Raw genomic sequence first — 20,285 nt, forward strand, 5'->3', positions numbered from 1 at the left:
TGTGAGTGGAAGTGTGTCAGTGTTTTTGCACAGCTCTGGGGATCTGCTCGTGGAACCTGACACACACTTGTGTTACACAGCCCAGGGGGCCCCTGCTTGTTGAACATGACGCAAACTGGTGTTACACAGCCCAGGGGGACCTGCTTGTCGAACATGACGCAAACTGATGATCCAAAAACAGGTTTGGTACCAGTTTGGTCATCTCCTTGTTACTTGGTATTAATGATAATTCTTGTGTTATGTTAACACCCTCATTGTTGTTGAAAAATTTATTGTTGTTGACACTCTTATTGTTGTTGACACTCTTATTGTTGTTGACACTCTTATTGTTGTTGACACTCTTATTGTTGTTGACACCCTTATTGTTGTTGACTATTTAATGTTGTTGACACTCTTATTGTTGTTGACACTTTTCGTTGTTGACACTCTTATTGTTGTTGTTGACACCCTTATTGTTGTTGTTGACACTCCTATTGTTGTTGTTGACACCCTTATTGTTGTTGACACTCCTATTGTTGTTGTTGACACGTTTTTGTTGTTGACACTCTTATTGTTGTTATTGACACTCTTATTGTTGTTGTTGACACTCTTAGATTTTTTTATTTAGATTTTTTATTTAGGTAAAGGTACATACATTGAAGATGAGTTACAAACATAATGTTGGATTTTAAGATAGAACTTGTACATGCAATATCTAAAGCCACTAATACGCACAGTGTTAATAGTAATTGAGCTTAAAGGATTAATTGGGTTGAAAAAAGGAATAAAAAATGGGAGGGGGTAACAATGCAGAAAATAACAATTATTCAAGTTTGTTAACAAAGAGCATCGTTTAAAATAGCAAGACATGGTTTGACATATAGGGGTAAGATAGGTTACATGGAGTTTATTAGGTAGTACTTAGTGTTTATCTTAAACAGGTTAAAGGAGGTACAGCCTTTGACATGATTTGGAAAGTCATTCCACATTCTGGGTCGCTTGATTTGTGGAGCATTTCTAGTTTGATTAAGTCGTACCCTTGGAATATCAAATAGGTATTTGTTTCTAGTGTGGTGCCCATGGGTTCTGTTACAACCTTCTAGAAAGCTTTTAAGGTCAGAATTGACATTACAGTTCAGAGTTTTAAATATATAGAGAACACATGAGAGGATGTGCAGTGACTTAATATCTAACATATTCAGAGATTTGGGTAAGGGTACCAAGTGCTGTCTGGGGCCAGAGTTATTTATTGTTCTAATAGCAGCTTTGTGTTGAGTAATTAGAGGACGTAAATGATTTTGGGTAATAGAACCCAGAACACAAATACCATAGTTGAGATGAAGATAGATGAGAGAGTAATAGAACATCACCAGGGCAGGGCCACGTACAAAATATCTGATCATAGAAAGAATGCCAACAGTTTTAGAAACTTTTTTTGCTATATTTAGAATGTGTCCCTGGAAATTCAGCTTATTATCGATGAGGACACCAAGGAATTTACCATTAACTTTGTTACTAATTTGGATACTATTTATTTTTAGATTAATTTGATTTGAGGATTTATTACCAAACAAAATATAGAAAGTTTTGTTAATGTTAAGGGTAAGTTTGCAAGCAGTTAACCAAAGATGGACTTTATTTAGTTCAGTATTTACTGTGACATTTACAGCAAGAGGGTCAGGACTGGAGAAAATGAAGGTCGTGTCATCAGCAAATAAGATTGGTTTGAGGTGTTGAGAGGCATTTGGAAGGTCATTGATGTAGATGAGAAAGAGGAGATGGCCAAGTATGCTGCTCTGTGGAACACCAATGTTTATGGGTAGGGTAAGAGAAATGGAATTATTCACAGAAACATACTGGAGCCTGTCAGTAAGGTAAGCAGGGAGTGACCTCTGACTCCATAATGATGTAAATTAAGAAGAAGGTTTTGGTGGTTGACAGTGTCAAAAGCCTTACATAGGTTGACAAATAACCCAACAGGGAACTCAATTTTATCAAGAGCTGTATGGATCAAGTTAATCATACTAATCAGTGCATCGTTAGTGCTTTTTTGGGGTCTGAAACTATATTGGCAAGAGCTAAGTAAATTGTGTTTGGCTAGATAAGAGTAAAGCTGCTTGTAGATTAGCTTTTCAAGCACTCGTTGATGAAAATCTCCTTTCGTGAGGATACTATTGACCGAACAAGATCAGATTATATGGACTGGGTAGCTTTTCTCTGGTTTTGTCCTGATGGGTTCTTTTTGCCTACCCTGAAGGCAGCAATTATGTCCGTTTTTTTTTAGATTATATTGCAATTCGTCTTTTATGAGAGCATGTACTATATCAATACACTACATCAATATACTATATCAATGTATGTACTATATCAATACACTACATCAATGTATGTACTATATCAATATACTATATCAATGTATGTACTATATCAATACAATATATCAATGTATGTACTATATCAATACACTACATCAATATACTATATCAATGTATGTACTATATCAATACACTACATCAATATACTATATCAATGTATGTACTATATCAATACACTACATCAATGTATGTTCTATATCAATACAATATATCAATGTATGTACTATATCAATACACTACATCAATGTATGTACTATATCAATATACTATATCAATGTATGTACTATATCAATACAATATATCAATGTATGTACTATATCAATATACTATATCAATGTATGTACTATATCAATACAATATATCAATGTATGTACTATATCAATATACTACATCAATGTATGTACTATATCAATACAATATATCAATGTATGTACTATATCAATACACTACATCAATGTATGTACTATATCAATACAATATATCAATGTATGTACTATATCAATACACTACATCAATGTATGTACTATATCAATATACTATATCAATGTATGTACTATATCAATACACTACATCAATGTATGTACTATATCAATATACTATATCAATGTATGTACTATATCAATACAATATATCAATGTATGTACTATATCAATACAATATATCAATGTATGTACTATATCAATCGTCAATGACAGGCTCTTATTGTTGTTGTTGACACCCTTATTGTTGTTGACACTCTTTTTGTTGTTGTTGACACTCTTATTGTTGTTGTTGACACCCTTATTGTTGTTGTTGACACTCTTATTGTTGTTGTTGACACCCTTATTGTTGTTGTTGATACTCATAATGTTGTTGTTGATACCCTTATTGTTGTTGTTGACACTCTTATTGTTGTTGTTGACACTCTTATTGTTGTTGACACTCTTATTGTTGTTGTTGATACCCTTATTGTTGTTGTTGACACCCTTATTGTTGTTGACACTCTTATTGTTGTTGTTGACACCCTTATTGTTGTTGTTGACACTCTTATTGTTGTTGTTGACACCCTTATTGTTGTTGTTGACACTCTTATTGTTGTTGTTGACACTCTTATTGTTGTTGTTGACACTCTTATTGTTGTTGTTGTTGACACTCTTATTGTTGTTGTTGTTGACACTCTTATTGTTGTTGTTTACACTCTTACTGTTGTTGTTGACACTCTTATTGTTGTTGTTGACACTCTTATTGTTGTTGTTGACACTCTTATTGTTGTTGTTGACACTATTTGTTGTTGTTGACACTCTTATTGTTGTTGTTGACACTCTTATTGTTGTTGTTGACACTCTTATTGTTGTTGACACTCTTATTGTTGTTGTTGACACTACTCCTATTGTTGTTGTTGACACTCTTATTGTTGTTGTTGACACTCTTATTGTTGTTGTTGACACTCTTATTGTTGTTGTTGACACTCTTATTTTTGTTCTTGTTGACACTCTTATTGTTGTTGTTGACACTTATTGTTGTTGTTGACACTCTTATTTTTGTTGTTGACACTCTTATTTTTGCTGTTGTTGACACTCTTATTGTTGTTGTTGACACTTATTGTTGTTGTTGACACTCTTATTTTTGTTGTTGACACTCTTATTGTTGTTATTGACACTCTTATTGTTGTTGCTGACACTTATTGTTGTTGTTGACACTCTTATTTTTGTTGTTGACACTCTTATTGTTGTTGTTGACACTCTTATTGTTGTTGTTGACACTTATTGTTGTTGTTGACACTCTTATTTTTGTTGTTGACACTCTTATTGTTGTTGTTGACACTCTTATTGTTGTTGCTGACACTTAATGTTGTTGTTGACACTCTTATTGTTGTTGCTGACACTTATTGTTGTTGTTGACACTCTTATTGTTGTTGTTAACACTCTTATTGTTGTTGTTGACACTGTTATTGTTGTATATACAGTGTTATACACCACAGGTGGCGGCCAGGGCACGTGCAATATCAATATCATATCATACCCTTGATATACCACTGGTGGCTTTCAGGGCACATGTCCAAACTATCAAACTACACAATTAAATTTTCCTATTACCAGTGTGTTTGGTATCTACCTTGGAACGCTTGATATTACCATCCTCCCGACTCGCCTGGACATTGCCGAAATTGCCGAAAAAGTAAGCAACTCACAACTACAACATGAAAACACTTCGACTCGCCCTTACTTACCTGGATAGTACACATTCACCTTCTTTAACGGACTACATAACCATGACTCGCCATATCTAAAGCCCTCACTGGCACTACCGGGGGAACACACCATAAAATTTTGCTCTGGTACTATACAACCTACATTCGCAGCCAATTAGACTATTGTTGCCAAGCATATGCGACGGCTGCGCCTACTAACTTACAGAGCCGCGAGGTCATACAAAACAATGCCTTGCGACGTATATGTGGCGCAATGCGTTTCACTCCTATCCTCGGCCTTCTCAAGGGAAGCGGGCCTAACAACCTTAGCCACCAGACGACACATAATGCGTGCCAACTATCTGTCATCCTGTACCACTGCTCACCCGACACACTCATGCACATAAATAATTCACCCAACAGTTAGTCCACATAACCCCAGCTTCCCCCACCAAACTCTCACATCCTTTCCTCACACAAACTACAAATAACTTCAATATAAACCTCACTTTACTCCAAAACTCTGAAACCCAACTTACTGTCCCCCCTATTCCACCTTGGCTTTATGCAATTCCAAAAATATCAATACAACTGGAAGACAACTTTCCAAAGCCTGCACCAAACTCAGCCATATTTTGAAATGTCTTTGTTTCAACGATGATAAAGTGCTTCCCAAATACCACAGCAATTTACACAGACGGATCCTCCACATCTACTTCTTGTACCTCTATTTCCTCCTCCACCGCCACTTCTTCTACTTGCATCTTATAATCAATATTAGGGATGTCAGGGTGACATCCCTAGGGTGACTCAGAATGTAGCATTTATCATCGAAAGCTGACAATCTTCTACACGTGCTGATCTTCCCTTGAACATTTCGTATCTATCTGGACACAAACCGAATTGAAGTGTTAGTTTCAAGTGTGTGTTGAAATGACTCATGTGATAGTTTCTCCGGGTGAGGGTATGGTACTCCCTTACACTTACATGTATGTTCTCCATCCTGAGTGGTAAAGGTCTTAAAGGTCTAAGAGCAAGCCCTAAAGACCTAAAACATATTCTTGCTCTTAGACTATGTTTTAGGTCTAAGAGCAATTAATAAATTAATTCTCTTAGAGCCAATTTCCGACTTGAGTAAACCTAGCTGACCTTTGCATGTTATGGAGTATGATGGACAGGTGTCAAGAAAGTTACTAAAATCCATACAGTCAAAGTGGGGACTTATTCATCTCGTCAAAGATATCCCGACGTGTGAGTTTAATGAGGAAAGAGTCAGTGTCAGTATATAATAGATTGGCTTTATCCCCAAACGTCGGTTTTACTCCTCTGTACCAGAACTCGTAGAGACGTCTCTTAGCAATTTGCAGCATGTGTTATCCAAGATTTGTGGGAGTGTTGACTAGGAGAGACTTTTGCTTGATAGTGTAGATCACACGATCTTTACTTAACAACAGACTACGCTTGAAAAATGGGTTACGAGCATGTTTCAAGAAGACTCTACGATTAGTGACTAAGTAGTGTGTGTTCCCTTATTTAGAAACATTTGTGAGACTCTTGCCATATATAGATCTTTTGAAAGCTTTGAAAGCCTTTTGTTTTATCATGCATTTGGTGTTGGCTTGTTCATGAACATTACCTTCAAATAAATTTTTAAGGTAAGACTCCTGGTCGAATTCATTGACGTCATGAACTTTGGATACTTCTAATCCAATTCGCATTAGCAACTGCAACAAATCAAGATTAACCAGGTAGTCTTTCTGAGGAAGATGTGAGGAAAACTAATTTAGTGTTGTTTTTAGGGAGTCTGCATCTTTCTTCTGTAAATATGTTGTTACTGTAATGAGAAATCTGGACATCTGTGATGTCCACATGGGAAAGAACCAGGGGATAGCTAATCGCTGTATCTTGCAACATTGGGGGAAACGTGCTTTGTATTTCACAACACCCAGTTTCCTTTCGGTCAGTCGCTGGCCATATTTTCTAGTCCCTGCTCCAGCATGGTGTCAAGCTCATTGTTTGTCAGCTCACGTATCCCACCGCGGGAGAGCAGTTCAATCATGCACGCTCCATACAGACTATTAAAGTCCATGTAGATAATGTAACTACTATCATCACTCGGTTCTGTTCCTATGTGTTGGTTCACAGCATTTGTGTACTCTCTAGTTACACTTGTGAACCCCCGGCGGAGTTTACGGCAGAGTAAGATGTATAACAAGGAATCTGACACTACATTCGGTTGAAGTTTAGACTTAAGCAAGAAAGCATCCCAGGCGAACGAGGGGAGAGAAATGTAGTAGGAAATGTCTAATTTGTATAGGGCAAGTAAGGTATCGCGCCAGACTGTGAACACATCCGACAACAATCCTGTGTCTACTTTGAGATATAGAACGAGATATTCCCCGAGGTTATGATACTGGGCCAGATAAAAAATTTCTAATGCTTACTTATAATCTTCTAATAACTCTTCGTCCTTTAACGAGTTGAAAAATTTATCGCGAAAATTAAGTCGTGGTTCGTCCAGTACACTCATGGATGATAAGTTATCTTAACAGAATGCTTGTTTACCTTTTAACAGTTTAGGGATTGCAGCATCATTTACACTCTGTAACATAGCGAATGTGAAGGTGGTGGGCTTCCTGCTATCAATGTGATCTTTGTCTATTCTTCCTAACGAACCATTAAGAAGTGCTAAACTGTCCAAAAATCACAACTCATTCACATCAACTTTCATAAACTTAAATTCATCCCAAGTTGTTATATCTATTTTCATCTTAGGTCGCCTCTTCATCTCGTTTAGGATCACTCCTAAATCATATGAAGCATTATGAGAAAAGGTGTAGAGGAATTTATACACTGAAAATTGCAGTGATCACAGTAAGCAGCTTTATAATTATGTACTCTTACAGTGTGATCATGATGTCTGACTTTGACTACATCATCCCTCTTAAAGGGTTCATCACAGAGCTCACAGACTGTTTTTGTCTCAAATATGGCTTGTTGTTCTGGGAAGATGTCAAATTCATAGTAAACGTGTTTCCTACTGATTCTAGCCCAACATCTTCATCTCAGCAATAAAAGTGTTGTGTGGTCTAAGAGGAACATTGTTCGTGATGAAAAACAAAGCCAGATTGTTGCCTTGTTAAAGGGTAAGGCTCCAGTAAGACTTTTTGTACAGGGACTTGGATACAGAAAGTGGCAAAATATATTGAGGAGCCTACATTATGCATGAAGTGTTCTCGTTGGAGAAATATGGCCTGGAAATGCCAGGTTGACCCCAGATGACGGCATTATGGTAAAGAGCATGACTCGCGACAGTGTAAAGTCAGGATTTACAAAGGAGAAACTTTTGCCATCTTGTTGCAATTGTTGGGGCATCCACATTGCTGGTTCCTCTAAATGGCACATGAAGCCCCCTGTAAGAAATTCAAAGCCGGCAGTCATAAGCAGGATAAACGAAGCTCCGAAGGAATGCAAGATCGTACAGCAAAAACAAGGAATAAACAGTGGAAAGACATCGATAACCTCTGTGACGAACGTTTGGGAGAAGAGCACGACGTCGAATAAGGCAGTAGGAAACGAAGCCAAAAAAGTGTACACTAGTGGTGAGGAGATGCAGGGAAGCGTTCTGGATTCTGCGGTCGGATTGAAATTGAAATTGAAATAAGTTTATTGAGGTAAAATACACACAAAGGGATGAGGTAGCTCAAGCTATTCTCACCCCGTTCAGTACATCGTGTTAATACATACATATACACACATCACAAACAATAAACATATTACCGAACATTCTGAGAGATAAACATATACATTTCCTCCTTTACACAAGTAGTATTGTATCAGACATACATGCAAATACTTTTATGACCTAGGTATACTGTATAGACAATTTGCAAGAGACATGCAGATAAGTCAACAAAAGATTACAGTCTTGGTGCAAAATTCTTATATATCTCAAAAATATTATCAACCTTTCCGTTGTGATACATCCAGGCTATTTGTTCAGGAACAGTCCTTATCTCAGTGTTTCTATATACATTAATCAACGGACAATCAAGAACATAATGGGCAAGGGTGTGAGACCTTAACATACCACATAGTTTACACCTCGTGTCATTATCATGAACATCTATCCCATATTCCCAGTAATATTTGTACCCAAGCCTGAGCCGCATGTGCACAGAGTCACTCCAAGCATTTCTCCTTTTACCATAAGTGAAATGGATGTTTTGACTCACACACATGTAGTGTTGCATGGTTTGACTTCCCTCATACATTATACCTCTCCTCGCCAATTCTGCTTGTACCTGAAAGGTACACAGATCTTGGAATACCACAACAAATTGGACAAGAAGATTGAAGCTCTAGAAAAATTAGCTATGGAAACAGAAGTGGGGAATGAAACGGAGGAGGAAGAAAGTAAGGAAGAGGATGGTGTATCACAGATGGAAGAGTCTCAGGAAGATGAACTGTGCACTAATGATGGCAGTGTTCAACCCGGTGTGGTGGAAAATGTTGATGGAGAAGCTCAGGAAAAACAACCTCTATATCCGCCAGGCAGTCTATCTCCGTCTATGGTTTAAAAAAAATAGATTTTTTTTGAGGCGAACTCGCTTATCAGTGAAATAACAAACCGCAGCAAGGTTAAGTCTGAGAACATAGAGGAAAAAATTACTGCATCTATGTTGTAATCCTCCCATGTTGGTGTTAATTCTTTGGCAATGAAATACATTTCAAATTCAAATTCACATTTTTATTCAGGTAAGAGTACATACATAGATGAAGAGTTACAAACATAATGTCGGATTTATAGATAGAGGTAGTACATACAATTCCTAATGCTGCTAATACGCATAACTTTTCGAGCAAAGGACGATCTTGAAGGACATCATATTCTGTAATATTAGAAAATGAGGATCTTATTATGCTTTCACATGCACTACTCATTTCGTCTCACCTTATGAATTTTGTATTTTACTATTTTTTTCTACCACAGATGTGGCCACACATTGATAAACCTAACCAACATATATACATTTTCTTTTGTCTGCCATGTTCGGGGGTTAGATCTATTAAACATATAGTTCAATGATTATTGAACAGTCAACCACATAAGGTGAGATGCATGGTGCAGTACGCTTACATCATCATTGACAGGCAGATGAACATTGTCGAGAAGCACACCTATATGGGTAAAGACGCTGTCAATCACTTCAAGACTACTCTAGAAACGAGACTACTTTTTAGTGGAAACCTTCTTTTGCGTCTCGAGGTCGAATATGTCGTCCAATAGGATCTCCAACTCCACTTTCCGGGCCATCTCACTTGGTCTAGACATAACGTGGCAGTTTATTCCCAGATTTAACTTTCAAATTCACTCTCTTAAATCTGAGAATAAACTGTCACGTTATGTCCAGACTAAGTGAGATGGCTCAGAAAGTGGAATTGGAGATCCTATTGGACGACATATTCGACCTTGAGATGCAAAAGAAGGTTACCACTAAAGACACCTTGCAAGCGAAACTTATTGCAGAAGGAGGAAAGATTCGAGGCAACTACAGAAGCACCATACTGTCCCCCGAGCTCAAAACGGCAGCTAAGAGCCTTTGTGAAAATAAGAAGATAGTCGTCAGGAGAGGTGACACGTCGCCAATATACGTTATTCTTAAAAAAACAGGAATATCGGGCAAAAATGAGCCTCATCCTCTCCGACCAAACTAATTCCAAAGGGTAACGAGGGGCACTACACCCGAATTGAAGACGTAAGTAAGCATATTGACTGAAACCGTGAACGCTAAGAAATCTGGACTCTACCTGCCAATGGTAATCAGGAATACAAACCTGGTTACGCATATGGGAATGTCAAGACCCACGAGCCTAGAAACTCACTTCGACCAATCATCAGCCAGATACCCACACCCACGGCCAACCTACTCACGAAGAACTCTCCAGACACCAAACAGATCGCCTTGAAAGAAACCAACGACGTCGTCTATGCCTTCACATGCTCACTTGGGGACTGTCAGCCCCAAAGATCTCAGTATACAGGCAAGACAACAACGTCTCTTTCTAGGCGATTAACAATGCGCAAACAACAGGGCTCCATCAAGGAACATATAATCTACTCACACAACCAGACCATCACCAGAGAAATCTTAACAAGCAACACAGAAATTATCGACAGATACAACAACAACAGGAGACTCGACATCAACGAGGCCCTACACATCAAAAAGTCAAAACCGCCAATCAACAGCCAATTAACACATAATTATATTCTACCCATTTTAAGGCCCCGAACCAACACAGAAGCAAGAAGATGAAACACACAAAGTACCCATTGATTCATGTCCTATCACCTCACCCCCCCCATCACCCCCAAAAGTTAAAAGAGTACGTAAAATTGTCTTTGAAATGTACTCATTGATTCATGTCCTTTTACCTCACCCAAAAAACGAATATAACAGAGTATGTAAAATTGTCTTTGAAAATGTAAGAAGTGTCTTGCAAAACGCTACTAGACGTCAGACCATAAATAAAGTGTGAAAAGGAACTTTGGAGAGTTAATTTTTCAACTACCCTCAACAGTGAAGAAAAACATAAGTAATATTGAGAAGATTCGTGTTAGAATCATTAATATTACCCTTTCGGTCACATTCAACAACATATGTTTACTAGAAAGACTGCTACCAAAATATTTTAATATTAGAACATACGATCCAGCAGCAAGAAACCAAGCTTTCACGATAAAATATCGCCAAGATCTGATTCGAAATCAGATACACAAGGCAGAAAATGAGATCAACGATATTAAAGCGCAACTACTTCATGCTACAGACCAACAAAGACACACCGACGTCAACGAAGACCTCCGTACTCGGATCGACCAATACCTCGATATTCTTGGGTTCTTTTAACAGGTTAACAAAAAATTAACAAGTATGAAAAATTGTCTTTCAAATGTAAGAAGTGTCTTGCGAAACGCTTCTAGGCGTCAGACCATAAATAAAGTATGAAAATGAACTTGGGAGATTTAATTTTTTAACTACCCTCGACAGTGAAGAAAAACATAAGAAATATTGAGAAGATTTGTGTTAGTCATTAATCTTACCTTTTCGGTCATTTTCAAAAACATACTTACATATATACACATACAAAATGTCAACCACACTACCATGGATTCCATTGTCTTCTTATTCATAGTAGTGTGGATGACAAATTATATGACGTGGGAATAGATCGTCTAATTCATCTGTGGTGTAGTGGCAGCCTGGGAAGGCTTAAAATTCCAGTTGGGCAGCAGTTAGTGGCATCTGAAGAGTTGCGTATTAAGGTAGTCTGTGGTACAGCTGATAGAGCTTCTGTCTCCGCTCCTGGTGTCGGCGGTTTGAGACTCCTAGTGCCCAAGTGAACAAATTATATAAAGAGATACAGATATATTATCTCTCCTACTTTGACAGGGTAATCCCCCCTCCACGCTCAGCTCGTTGCTGCCGTGAGGGGGGGCTTAGTACTCACCTATTTGTGCTTGCGGGGGTTGAGCTTTGGCTCTTTGGTCCCGCCTCTCAACCGTCAATCAACTGGTGTACAGATTCCTGAGCCTACTGGGCTCTATCATATCTACATTTGAAACTGTGTATGGAGTCAGCCTCCACCACATCACTGCCTAATGCATTCCATCCGTTAACTACTCTGACACTGAAAAAGTTCCTTCTAACGTCTCTGTGGCTCATGTGGGCACTCAGTTTCAACCTGTGTCCCCTTGTTCGCGTACCACCAGTGTTGAATAGTTTATCCTTGTTTACCCGGTCGATTCCTCTGAGGATTTTGTAGGTTGTGATCATGTCTCCCCTTACTCTTCTGACTTCCAGTGTCGTAAGGTGCATTCCCGCAGCCTTTCCTCGTAACTCATGCCTCTTAGTTCTGGGACTAGTCTAGTGGCATACCTTTGAACTTTTTCCAGCTTCGTCTTGTGCTTGACAAGATACGGGCTCCATGCTGGGGCCGCATACTCCAGGATTGGTCTTACATATGTGGTGTACAAGATTCTGAATGATTCCTTACACAGGTTAATGAACGCTGTTCTGATGTTAGCCAGCCTCGCATATGCCGCAGACGTTATTCTTTTTATGTGGGCTTCAGGAGACAGGTTTGGTGTGATATCAACTCCTAGATCTTTCTCTCTGCCCGTTTCATTAAGTACTTCATCTCCTATTCTGTATCCTGTGTCTGGCCTCCTGTTTCCACTGCCTAGTTTCATTACTTTGCATTTACTTGGGTTGAACTTCAACAGCCGTTTGTTGGACCATTCACTCAGTCTGTCTAGGTCATTTTGTAGCCTCCTACTATCGTCCTCAGTTTCAATCCTCCTCATAATTTTTGCATCATCGGCAAACATTGAGAGAAACGATTCTATACCCTCTGGGAGATCATTCACATATATCAGAAACAGTATAGGTCCAAGGACTGACCCCTGCGGGACTCCACTCGTAACGTCTCGCCAATCTGAGACCTCACCCCTCACACTGACTCGTTGTCTCCTGTTGCTTAGGTACTACTGTATCCAACGGAGTACCTTCCCTTTCACTCCGGTCTGCATCTCCAGCTTTTTCACTAGCCTCTTGTGTGGCACTGTATATCAAAGGCTTTCTGACAATCCAAAAATATGCAGTCTGCCCACCCTTCTCTTTCTTGCCTTATTTTTGTTGCCTGATCGTAAAATTCAAGTAACCCTTTGAGGCAGGATCTGCCACCCCTGAATCCATGTTGGTGCTGTGTTACAAAGTTCTTTCGCTCCAGGTGCTCCACTAGCTTTCTTCGCACAATCTTCTCCATCAGCTTGCATGGTGTGCAGGTTAGGGACACTGGCCTGTAATTCAGTGCCTCCTGTCTATCCCCTTTCTTGTATATTGGGACTACGTTAGCTGCTTTCCAAATTTCTGGCAGTTCCCCTGTTGCCAGAGATTTGTTATATACTATGGAGAGTGGTAGGTACAGTTCTTCTGCTCCTTCCTTTAGTATCCAAGGGGAGATTCCATCTGGGCCTATAGTCTTTGTCACATCCAACTCTAGTAAACACTTCCTTACTTCCCCGCTGGTAATCTCAAACTCTTCCAGTGGTTTCTGGTTAGCTATTCCCTCTCTTATCTCTTATTCCCTCTTAGTGGGCGGCTGCTGGAGTGTGATGCTCCTTGGGACAGTCCTCTGTCCTTTTCTAGCCTTGTGCTCCTGCTGCCGTCCTCTCCAATTGTGCTGAGCACCTTTTCCTTTTCCTTCTGTTTCGTTTTTCTCCCCCCTCTTCTCCTATCTGCTTGCCGTTTCCTGCCGACCTTTTGCTTGTTTTGCTTCTTCCCTTGGACTTCTTCTATTTTGACGCCCGGGTGCTTGAGGAGGCATACTCTTGCACCCGTAGAACTGTAGTACCCGACGTCGAGAGCGAGGGGAACCTTTTATTGTCAATCCCCCTTTCGTCACTGAACCCGATCTCGACGGACTGTCGGTTTCTTAAGGTGGCGTTTGTGGGGCGTATACTCAGGACGCACCCCTAGGAGGCCCCGGCATGATCGGCAATAGCTTCTTGTTGGGTGTCCTGCCTCTAATTGTGGCTCCACATTCACGAATGTGGGGGCACATTCGTGAATGAATGTTGATTTTTCGTAGCGATGATGTTTACTGTTTCTCCTTTACCTTCTCAGGCTCGTGGGGTGGGCGACTAAGCCCCCGAGTCGGTCCGTGTTGGAAGACCGGGCTGTGTAGCCTCCGCTGCATTGGGCCCCGACCTTGCTCCTCCTTTGGCCTCTCTGACTCCTCTCCTCGGCTCCCCTCCCTCCTCTGTGGTTGGGTCGAGCTCCAAACCCCCAGTGGTGACTAGCCCGTCCCCTGACGCGGCTCCATCTCTAGTTGTAACTACTGCACCTTTTAACCCCTCTCTCTCTCTGGGGGTTCTCAAGGTCGTCCTTGTCACGGCCGCCCTCGCTCGATTCCTTCCAGTTCAGATGCCTATCAAGCTTTGTTTGGTCCCGCTTCGTTGGCCATATATTTTGATCTCCTCCCTCTTGATTCTGCGCCTTCTGACGATTTCTCCCTCCATCGACATCTCGTTGATTCCGTGGATGCCTCTGTTACATTCAACCCCACTCGTCTCGGTACACGTGTCGTTGCTGCTCCTTCTCAGGATGCAGCTTCCCGCTTGGCTGCCTTATCCTGCCTTGGCGAGACCCCTGTTCGGGTCTCAAAGAACGTTCAGTTGAACGCCAGTGTTGGCACTATTCTCCTCCCACCCCATGTTGCGACCGGTGTTCGGGATTTGCGAGACTGCCACAACGATATTCGACATATCCTTGATGTCCCAGAGCCATTCTATTCTCCAGGTAGACACATTTACTCGTCCCCCTCGTGGTAGTCGCCGTCAACCCCTTCGAGTTGTGAAGATTACCTTTGATGGTCGGACCCTTCCACCCTCAGTCATTCTTGCTGGTGCCAGGTGCTCTGTCCAGGAGTACATTCCTTCTCCTAGGCTATCTAACAAGTGCTGGAGGTTTGGGCATGGTGCCCTCCGCTGCTCTGTGACTGTCTCTCTCTGTCCTTTGTGTGGTGGTGAAGGTCACTCTAAGTCGGAGTGCACTTCTCCCCAAGCTCGTTGCCTCAACTGCGGTGAGGCCCATCCTACCTTCTCCCGTGCGTGTGTCCATTACAAGCTTGAGGCAGCCGCCCTCAACTTGAAGCACCGGGAGCATTTATCTTTTCCTGAGGCAAGGCGCCAGGTTCGCCGGCTCCCGCCTTATGCTAATATCTCTTATGCTCGCGTGTTGTGCTCTTCCTCTCCTCATCCTTCCCGCCTTCCTCAGACTCAACCGTTTCCGGGCCTTGGACCCTGATACGCCCACTGCCCCCTCCTCTGTTCCTTTGAGTTCTGTTCCGAAGGATCCACCTCCTGGTCCTCTGTCTGGGGTTCCCTCCTTTCTACCCGGTCTGTCTTGTCTCCTGTGTCTTCTTCCTCGTCTCCCTCCGTTCCTCCTTCCCATCCTTCCCCTCCGTCATTTGACTCTCCCCACCGCCTGTCGGTGCGGGCTGATGTCCATCGCTCTCCAAACGGCCGTTGTGTGTGCTCTCGTTCGGCTTCTCCTGTTGAGACGCTAGAATCCATTGCCCAGTACGTAGTTGCTGGGACACCTGTCTCTTTACGTCAGAAGCGTAAGCCTGGCTCCTCCCCTTCCTCCTCCCCGGCGGGTAAGAAGGTTTCGCTTTCTTCCTCGGCCCCTACTTCTGCCTCTATCGGTCCTTCCTCTCCCATTTCGGTGGTTGCGCCCCCTGTTCCTGCTATGGAGGCTTCTTTGGTTAGATTTCACGTGGCAGGTTCTTGATGACCTCCATGGCAGTGACCATTTCCCATCCTTGTTTCCTTTTTCTCTTTTTGTCCTTCCCTCTCCTTCCCTAGGTGGCAGTTTGCTAAAGCGGACTGGAACCTATTTACCCTCAGTGCTGCACTCTCTGACCTCTCCCTTCTGCCTCTCCCTCGCGCTCTCCTCCTTTTTCATGACACTGTCTTCGACGCTGCCCTCTGCTCTATTCCTCGCTCTTCCTCTTGGGGTCCGCGGAAGTGCGTTCCCTGGTGGAATGCAGACTGTGCTCGGGCTGTCCGCTGTAAGCGTGCAGCCTGGAAGAGGCACCGTCGTCGGCAGACGGCCGATTCTTTTCTTTTCTTTCGGAAAGCGAGTGCGGTGGCCCGTAGGGCCATCCGTATGGCTAAACGTGAATGTTAGGCATCTTATGTCTCCACAATTACGTCCGAAACTCCCCTGCCACAGATCTGAAAGAGTATCCGCAAGATAGCGGGTAAGTTCGTTCCCGATGTTTCGCCGGTCCTTCACCTTCGTGGTACTCTTGTGGTGGACCCGTTGCAGGCTGCTACCGAACTGGGTTCCCACTTTTCTTCTGTTAGCTCTGGTCTTCATCTTCCCCAATCTTTCCTTCTTCGTAAACCTGTCCTTGAGTCTCGTCCCTTAGATTTCTGCACTCGTCTTCGACTTTCCTATAACAATCCCTTCTCTCTCTCTGAATTTCGTTCTGCCCTGGCCCTCTGCGGTTCTATGGCGGCGGGCTCCGATGGTATTCATTATGAGATGCTTCGCCATCTTCCTCCGTGCACGTCTCAGTATTTACTGAGTCTGTATAATCGGATCTGAGAGTCGTCGTCAGTCCCTGAGGACTGGCTCGATGCCGTTGTCCTCCCTGTTCGCAAAGCAGGGTCTCTGGGAACTTCCCCTAAGGACTTTCGCCCTATTGCCCTCACAAGTTGTGTCTGCAAACTCTTTGAACGTATGGTTAACGTTCGTCTGATGTGGTTCCTGGAACACCATCACCTCCTCTCCCCTTCTCAATTTGGTTTCCGCAAGTGCCGCAGCACGACAGATGTCCTGGTGAACTTGGAGGTCTATATTCGTACTGCTTTTGCTGCGAGGACCTCCGTTGTTGCCGTCCTTTTTGACCTGGAAAAGGCTTACGACACCACTTGGCGATATCATATTCTATCCCAGCTTCATTCTTTTGGCCTTCGTGGTCATCTCCCTCTCTTTCTTCGCAGCTTCCTCTCTCGTTGTTCCTTTCGGGTGAGGCTTGGTACCGCTCTCTCTGCCTCTTTTCAGCAGTGCGAAGATGTGCCCCAGGGTAGTGTTCTGAGCACTACTCTTTTTCTGGTTGCCCTCAATGGTCTTCTTTCCTCTCTTCCTTCAGGTGTCTTCTCCACTCTCTATGTCGATGATCTTACCCTTTGCTGTTAGGGTGATGATTTGCCTCTCCTTCAGCGCCGGCTTCAACTTGCGATTGATGTCGTGTCGTCTTGGGCCACCGATCATGGCTTCAAGTTCTCTACTTCTAAGACTTGTGCCATGTCTTTTTCTCGGAAACGGGTCGTTCTTCGTCCCTCTTTGTCACTTTATGGTCATCCCCTTGAGTACAAAGATTCCACAAAGCTTTTGGGGTTATTCCTTGACACTCGTTTGTCTTGGTCTCCCCATATCTCTTACCTCCGTGTTGAGTGCTCTAAGGCCCTTACCCTCCTTCGGGTATTGTCCCATACTTCTTGGGGGGCAGATAGGCGCACTCTCCTTGCTTTACATTCCTCTCTCGTCCTGTCTATGCTCGATTATGGTTGCCCTGCTTACTCGTCTGCTTCTCTTTCTACTCTTCGCCGTCTTGATGCTTTGCACCATGCTGGGTTGCGCCTCAGTACTGGTGCCTTTCGTTCGACTCCCGTCCTTAGCTTGTATGTTGACACTGGCTTCCTGTCTCTCCAGGACCGCCGTGATCGCTACTGTCTTCGCTATCTTGCGCAGTCCTTACAACATCCTTCCTCTCGCCTCTGTCGTGCTTTAACTCTTACCCCTCCTGCGGTTCCTGTTCCTCATCACCACCTCCCTCTTTCTGTCCGGTTATCTTGCTTACAGGATTCTCTTTCCGTTCGTGTTTTTAATGTTTCTCCTCGTGTTGTTCCTTCTTTGTCCCCGTGGAGTCCTCCTTCCGCAGTTTTGTACATCCTTGACCCACATCACTAAAGCTTTTACCCCTCCTACGGTTCTAAAACGCCTTATCCTGGAGCACTTTTCTTCTCACTCCCGCTCCGTTTCTGTCTTCACCGATGGGTCTAAGTCTGCGGACGGTGTTGGCTACTCTGTTGTTTTTCCTGATCGCACTTGTATGTGTCGCTTACCTTCAGAGACTAGCATCTTTACAGCGGAGCTTTATGCTATTCTCTATGCTCTTCGTCTCCTGCTTTCTCGTTGTCAGTCTTCCTTTGAAGTTGTTGTTGACTCGCGTAGTGCCCTCATGGCTCTCGGGTCCTTTAATCCGGTTCATCCAGTTGTTGTTGAGATCCAGCATTGGCTGTTTCTTGTTCATAGTAAATTTAAGTCGGTTGAGTTTTGTTGGGTTCCCAGCCATATTGGTGTGTCTTTAAATGAGCGTGCGGATGCTGCTGCCAAGGAAGCTATCCATTCTTGTCCCATCTCTCGTAAAGGTATTCCATATCCCAATTTTTACCCGGTTATCCATTCCTCCATCCTTACCCGTTGGCAGGCTTCTTGGTCATCTGTTACTGGTAACAAACTAGTATTCTTAAATGTTGTGTTTCCTCGTGGCCGTCCTCCTACCACCGTAACCGGCGATGGGAAACAGCTCTGGTGAGGTTGCGTATTGGCCATACTCACTTAACCCATGGTCACTTGATGGAGCGCCGCCCTGCTCCTTATTGTCCTAATTCCTCTCTACGGTCGTGCATGTCCTTCTTGAATGTCCTGACTTCCAGGACGAGCGTGTGTCTTGCTTTCCGACCGTCCCTCGTGGTCACTTGTCCCTCGATAGAATTCTTGGTGAATTGGATACTTTTGATATCGTTCGCCTTATGCGTTTTTGTTCTCGCATTGGCATACTTGGTGATATTTAGCGCCCTCTGATTATTCCGCACATTTGATGGTGCTACATAGCCTTCCCGGTTTGGTGCCTTCCTTTGATAATTACTTACTTTGACAGGGTAAGATAGCTTCTATAGAAACTAGTGTGACAAAGCACTTACCACAGAGGGTGATTGTTATGACACAGACTATACATGCTATTAATAATGTGTCCTACCTTTATTAATAAAATCCAATAATTTCTGTCCTTTATATAATAATATGTCATTCATGTTTAATGAAGTTCAGTTTAATTTTGAGTTTAATTTGTGCAATCATCAGGGGTAAATGGGGTTGGACCTTTGACAAGCCGCCGGCTTCCTGTCCTCGTCAAGGCTACTAGTGTTAGTGGCCGTCAGGTAAATTCAGGCAAATGTTTTAAATGATCTTTAATATTTTATCGATTTCATATCAGTGTGAGTATACTTGTGTGCATGAACACATGAGCCTATATACAATATTTCAGTGTTTTGTTTTGATACGTTTAGGCGATGTATTCACCTAGTTTTCCACCTAGTTTTTGCTTGCGGAGGTTGAGCTCTGCTCTTTAGGCCCGCCTCTCAATTGCCAATCAATCAATTGTTACTAACTACTATCTATTTTTTTTTCCTCCTCACACACACACACACACACACACACACACACACACACACACACACACACACACACACACACACACACACACACACACACACACACACACACACACACACACACATGTATGTACCCCCTCTCTGGTCAATTAATCAGGTGTACAGATTGAGGTAAAATATTATCAAATTTTTGTTCAGGATATCATATATATTTAAAAATCTCAGGGTGGCTCATTTAGGCAGAGGTAACGCATAAGGGATATCTTGACACATACAAGCACGCCCGCCCACGTACGTATACACGCACACAAGTGTGCACACGCTAAAACAGACACACACACACACGCACACACGCACACACAGACACACACACACACACACACACACACACACACACACACACACACACACACACACACACACACACACACACACACACACACACAACTAGGTGAGTACACACTCACACACACACACACACACACACACACACACACACACACACACACACACACACACACACACACACAACTAGGTGAGTACACACTCACACACACACACACACACACACACACACACACACACACACACACACACACACACACACACACACACACACACACACACACACACACACCTCCCCCCCTCTCTCCCTCACCCACTCTCTTCCTCTCCATCTCTCTCCCTCTCCTCTCTCTCCCTCTCTCCCTCCCGCCTCTCTCTC

At 42.6% G+C, this 20,285-nt stretch overlaps 1 protein-coding gene across 1 annotated transcript in view; it reads left to right on the forward strand.

Moving 5' to 3' along the window:
• The first annotated feature begins 9,800 nt into the window (after window positions 1-9,800).
• LOC138362755 (uncharacterized) overlaps window positions 9,801-20,285 on the forward strand; it is a 73,858-nt gene continuing 63,373 nt past the window's right edge. Inside the window, exon 1 of the mRNA XM_069321308.1 lies at window positions 9,801-9,943. Within this exon, the coding sequence (XP_069177409.1) occupies window positions 9,801-9,943 (143 nt within the window). The remainder of the gene's footprint in view (window positions 9,944-20,285) is intronic.

Source organism: Procambarus clarkii, chromosome 9 (genome assembly GCF_040958095.1).
Source record: "Procambarus clarkii isolate CNS0578487 chromosome 9, FALCON_Pclarkii_2.0, whole genome shotgun sequence".
In the NCBI taxonomy this organism is placed as follows: domain Eukaryota; kingdom Metazoa; phylum Arthropoda; class Malacostraca; order Decapoda; family Cambaridae; genus Procambarus; species Procambarus clarkii.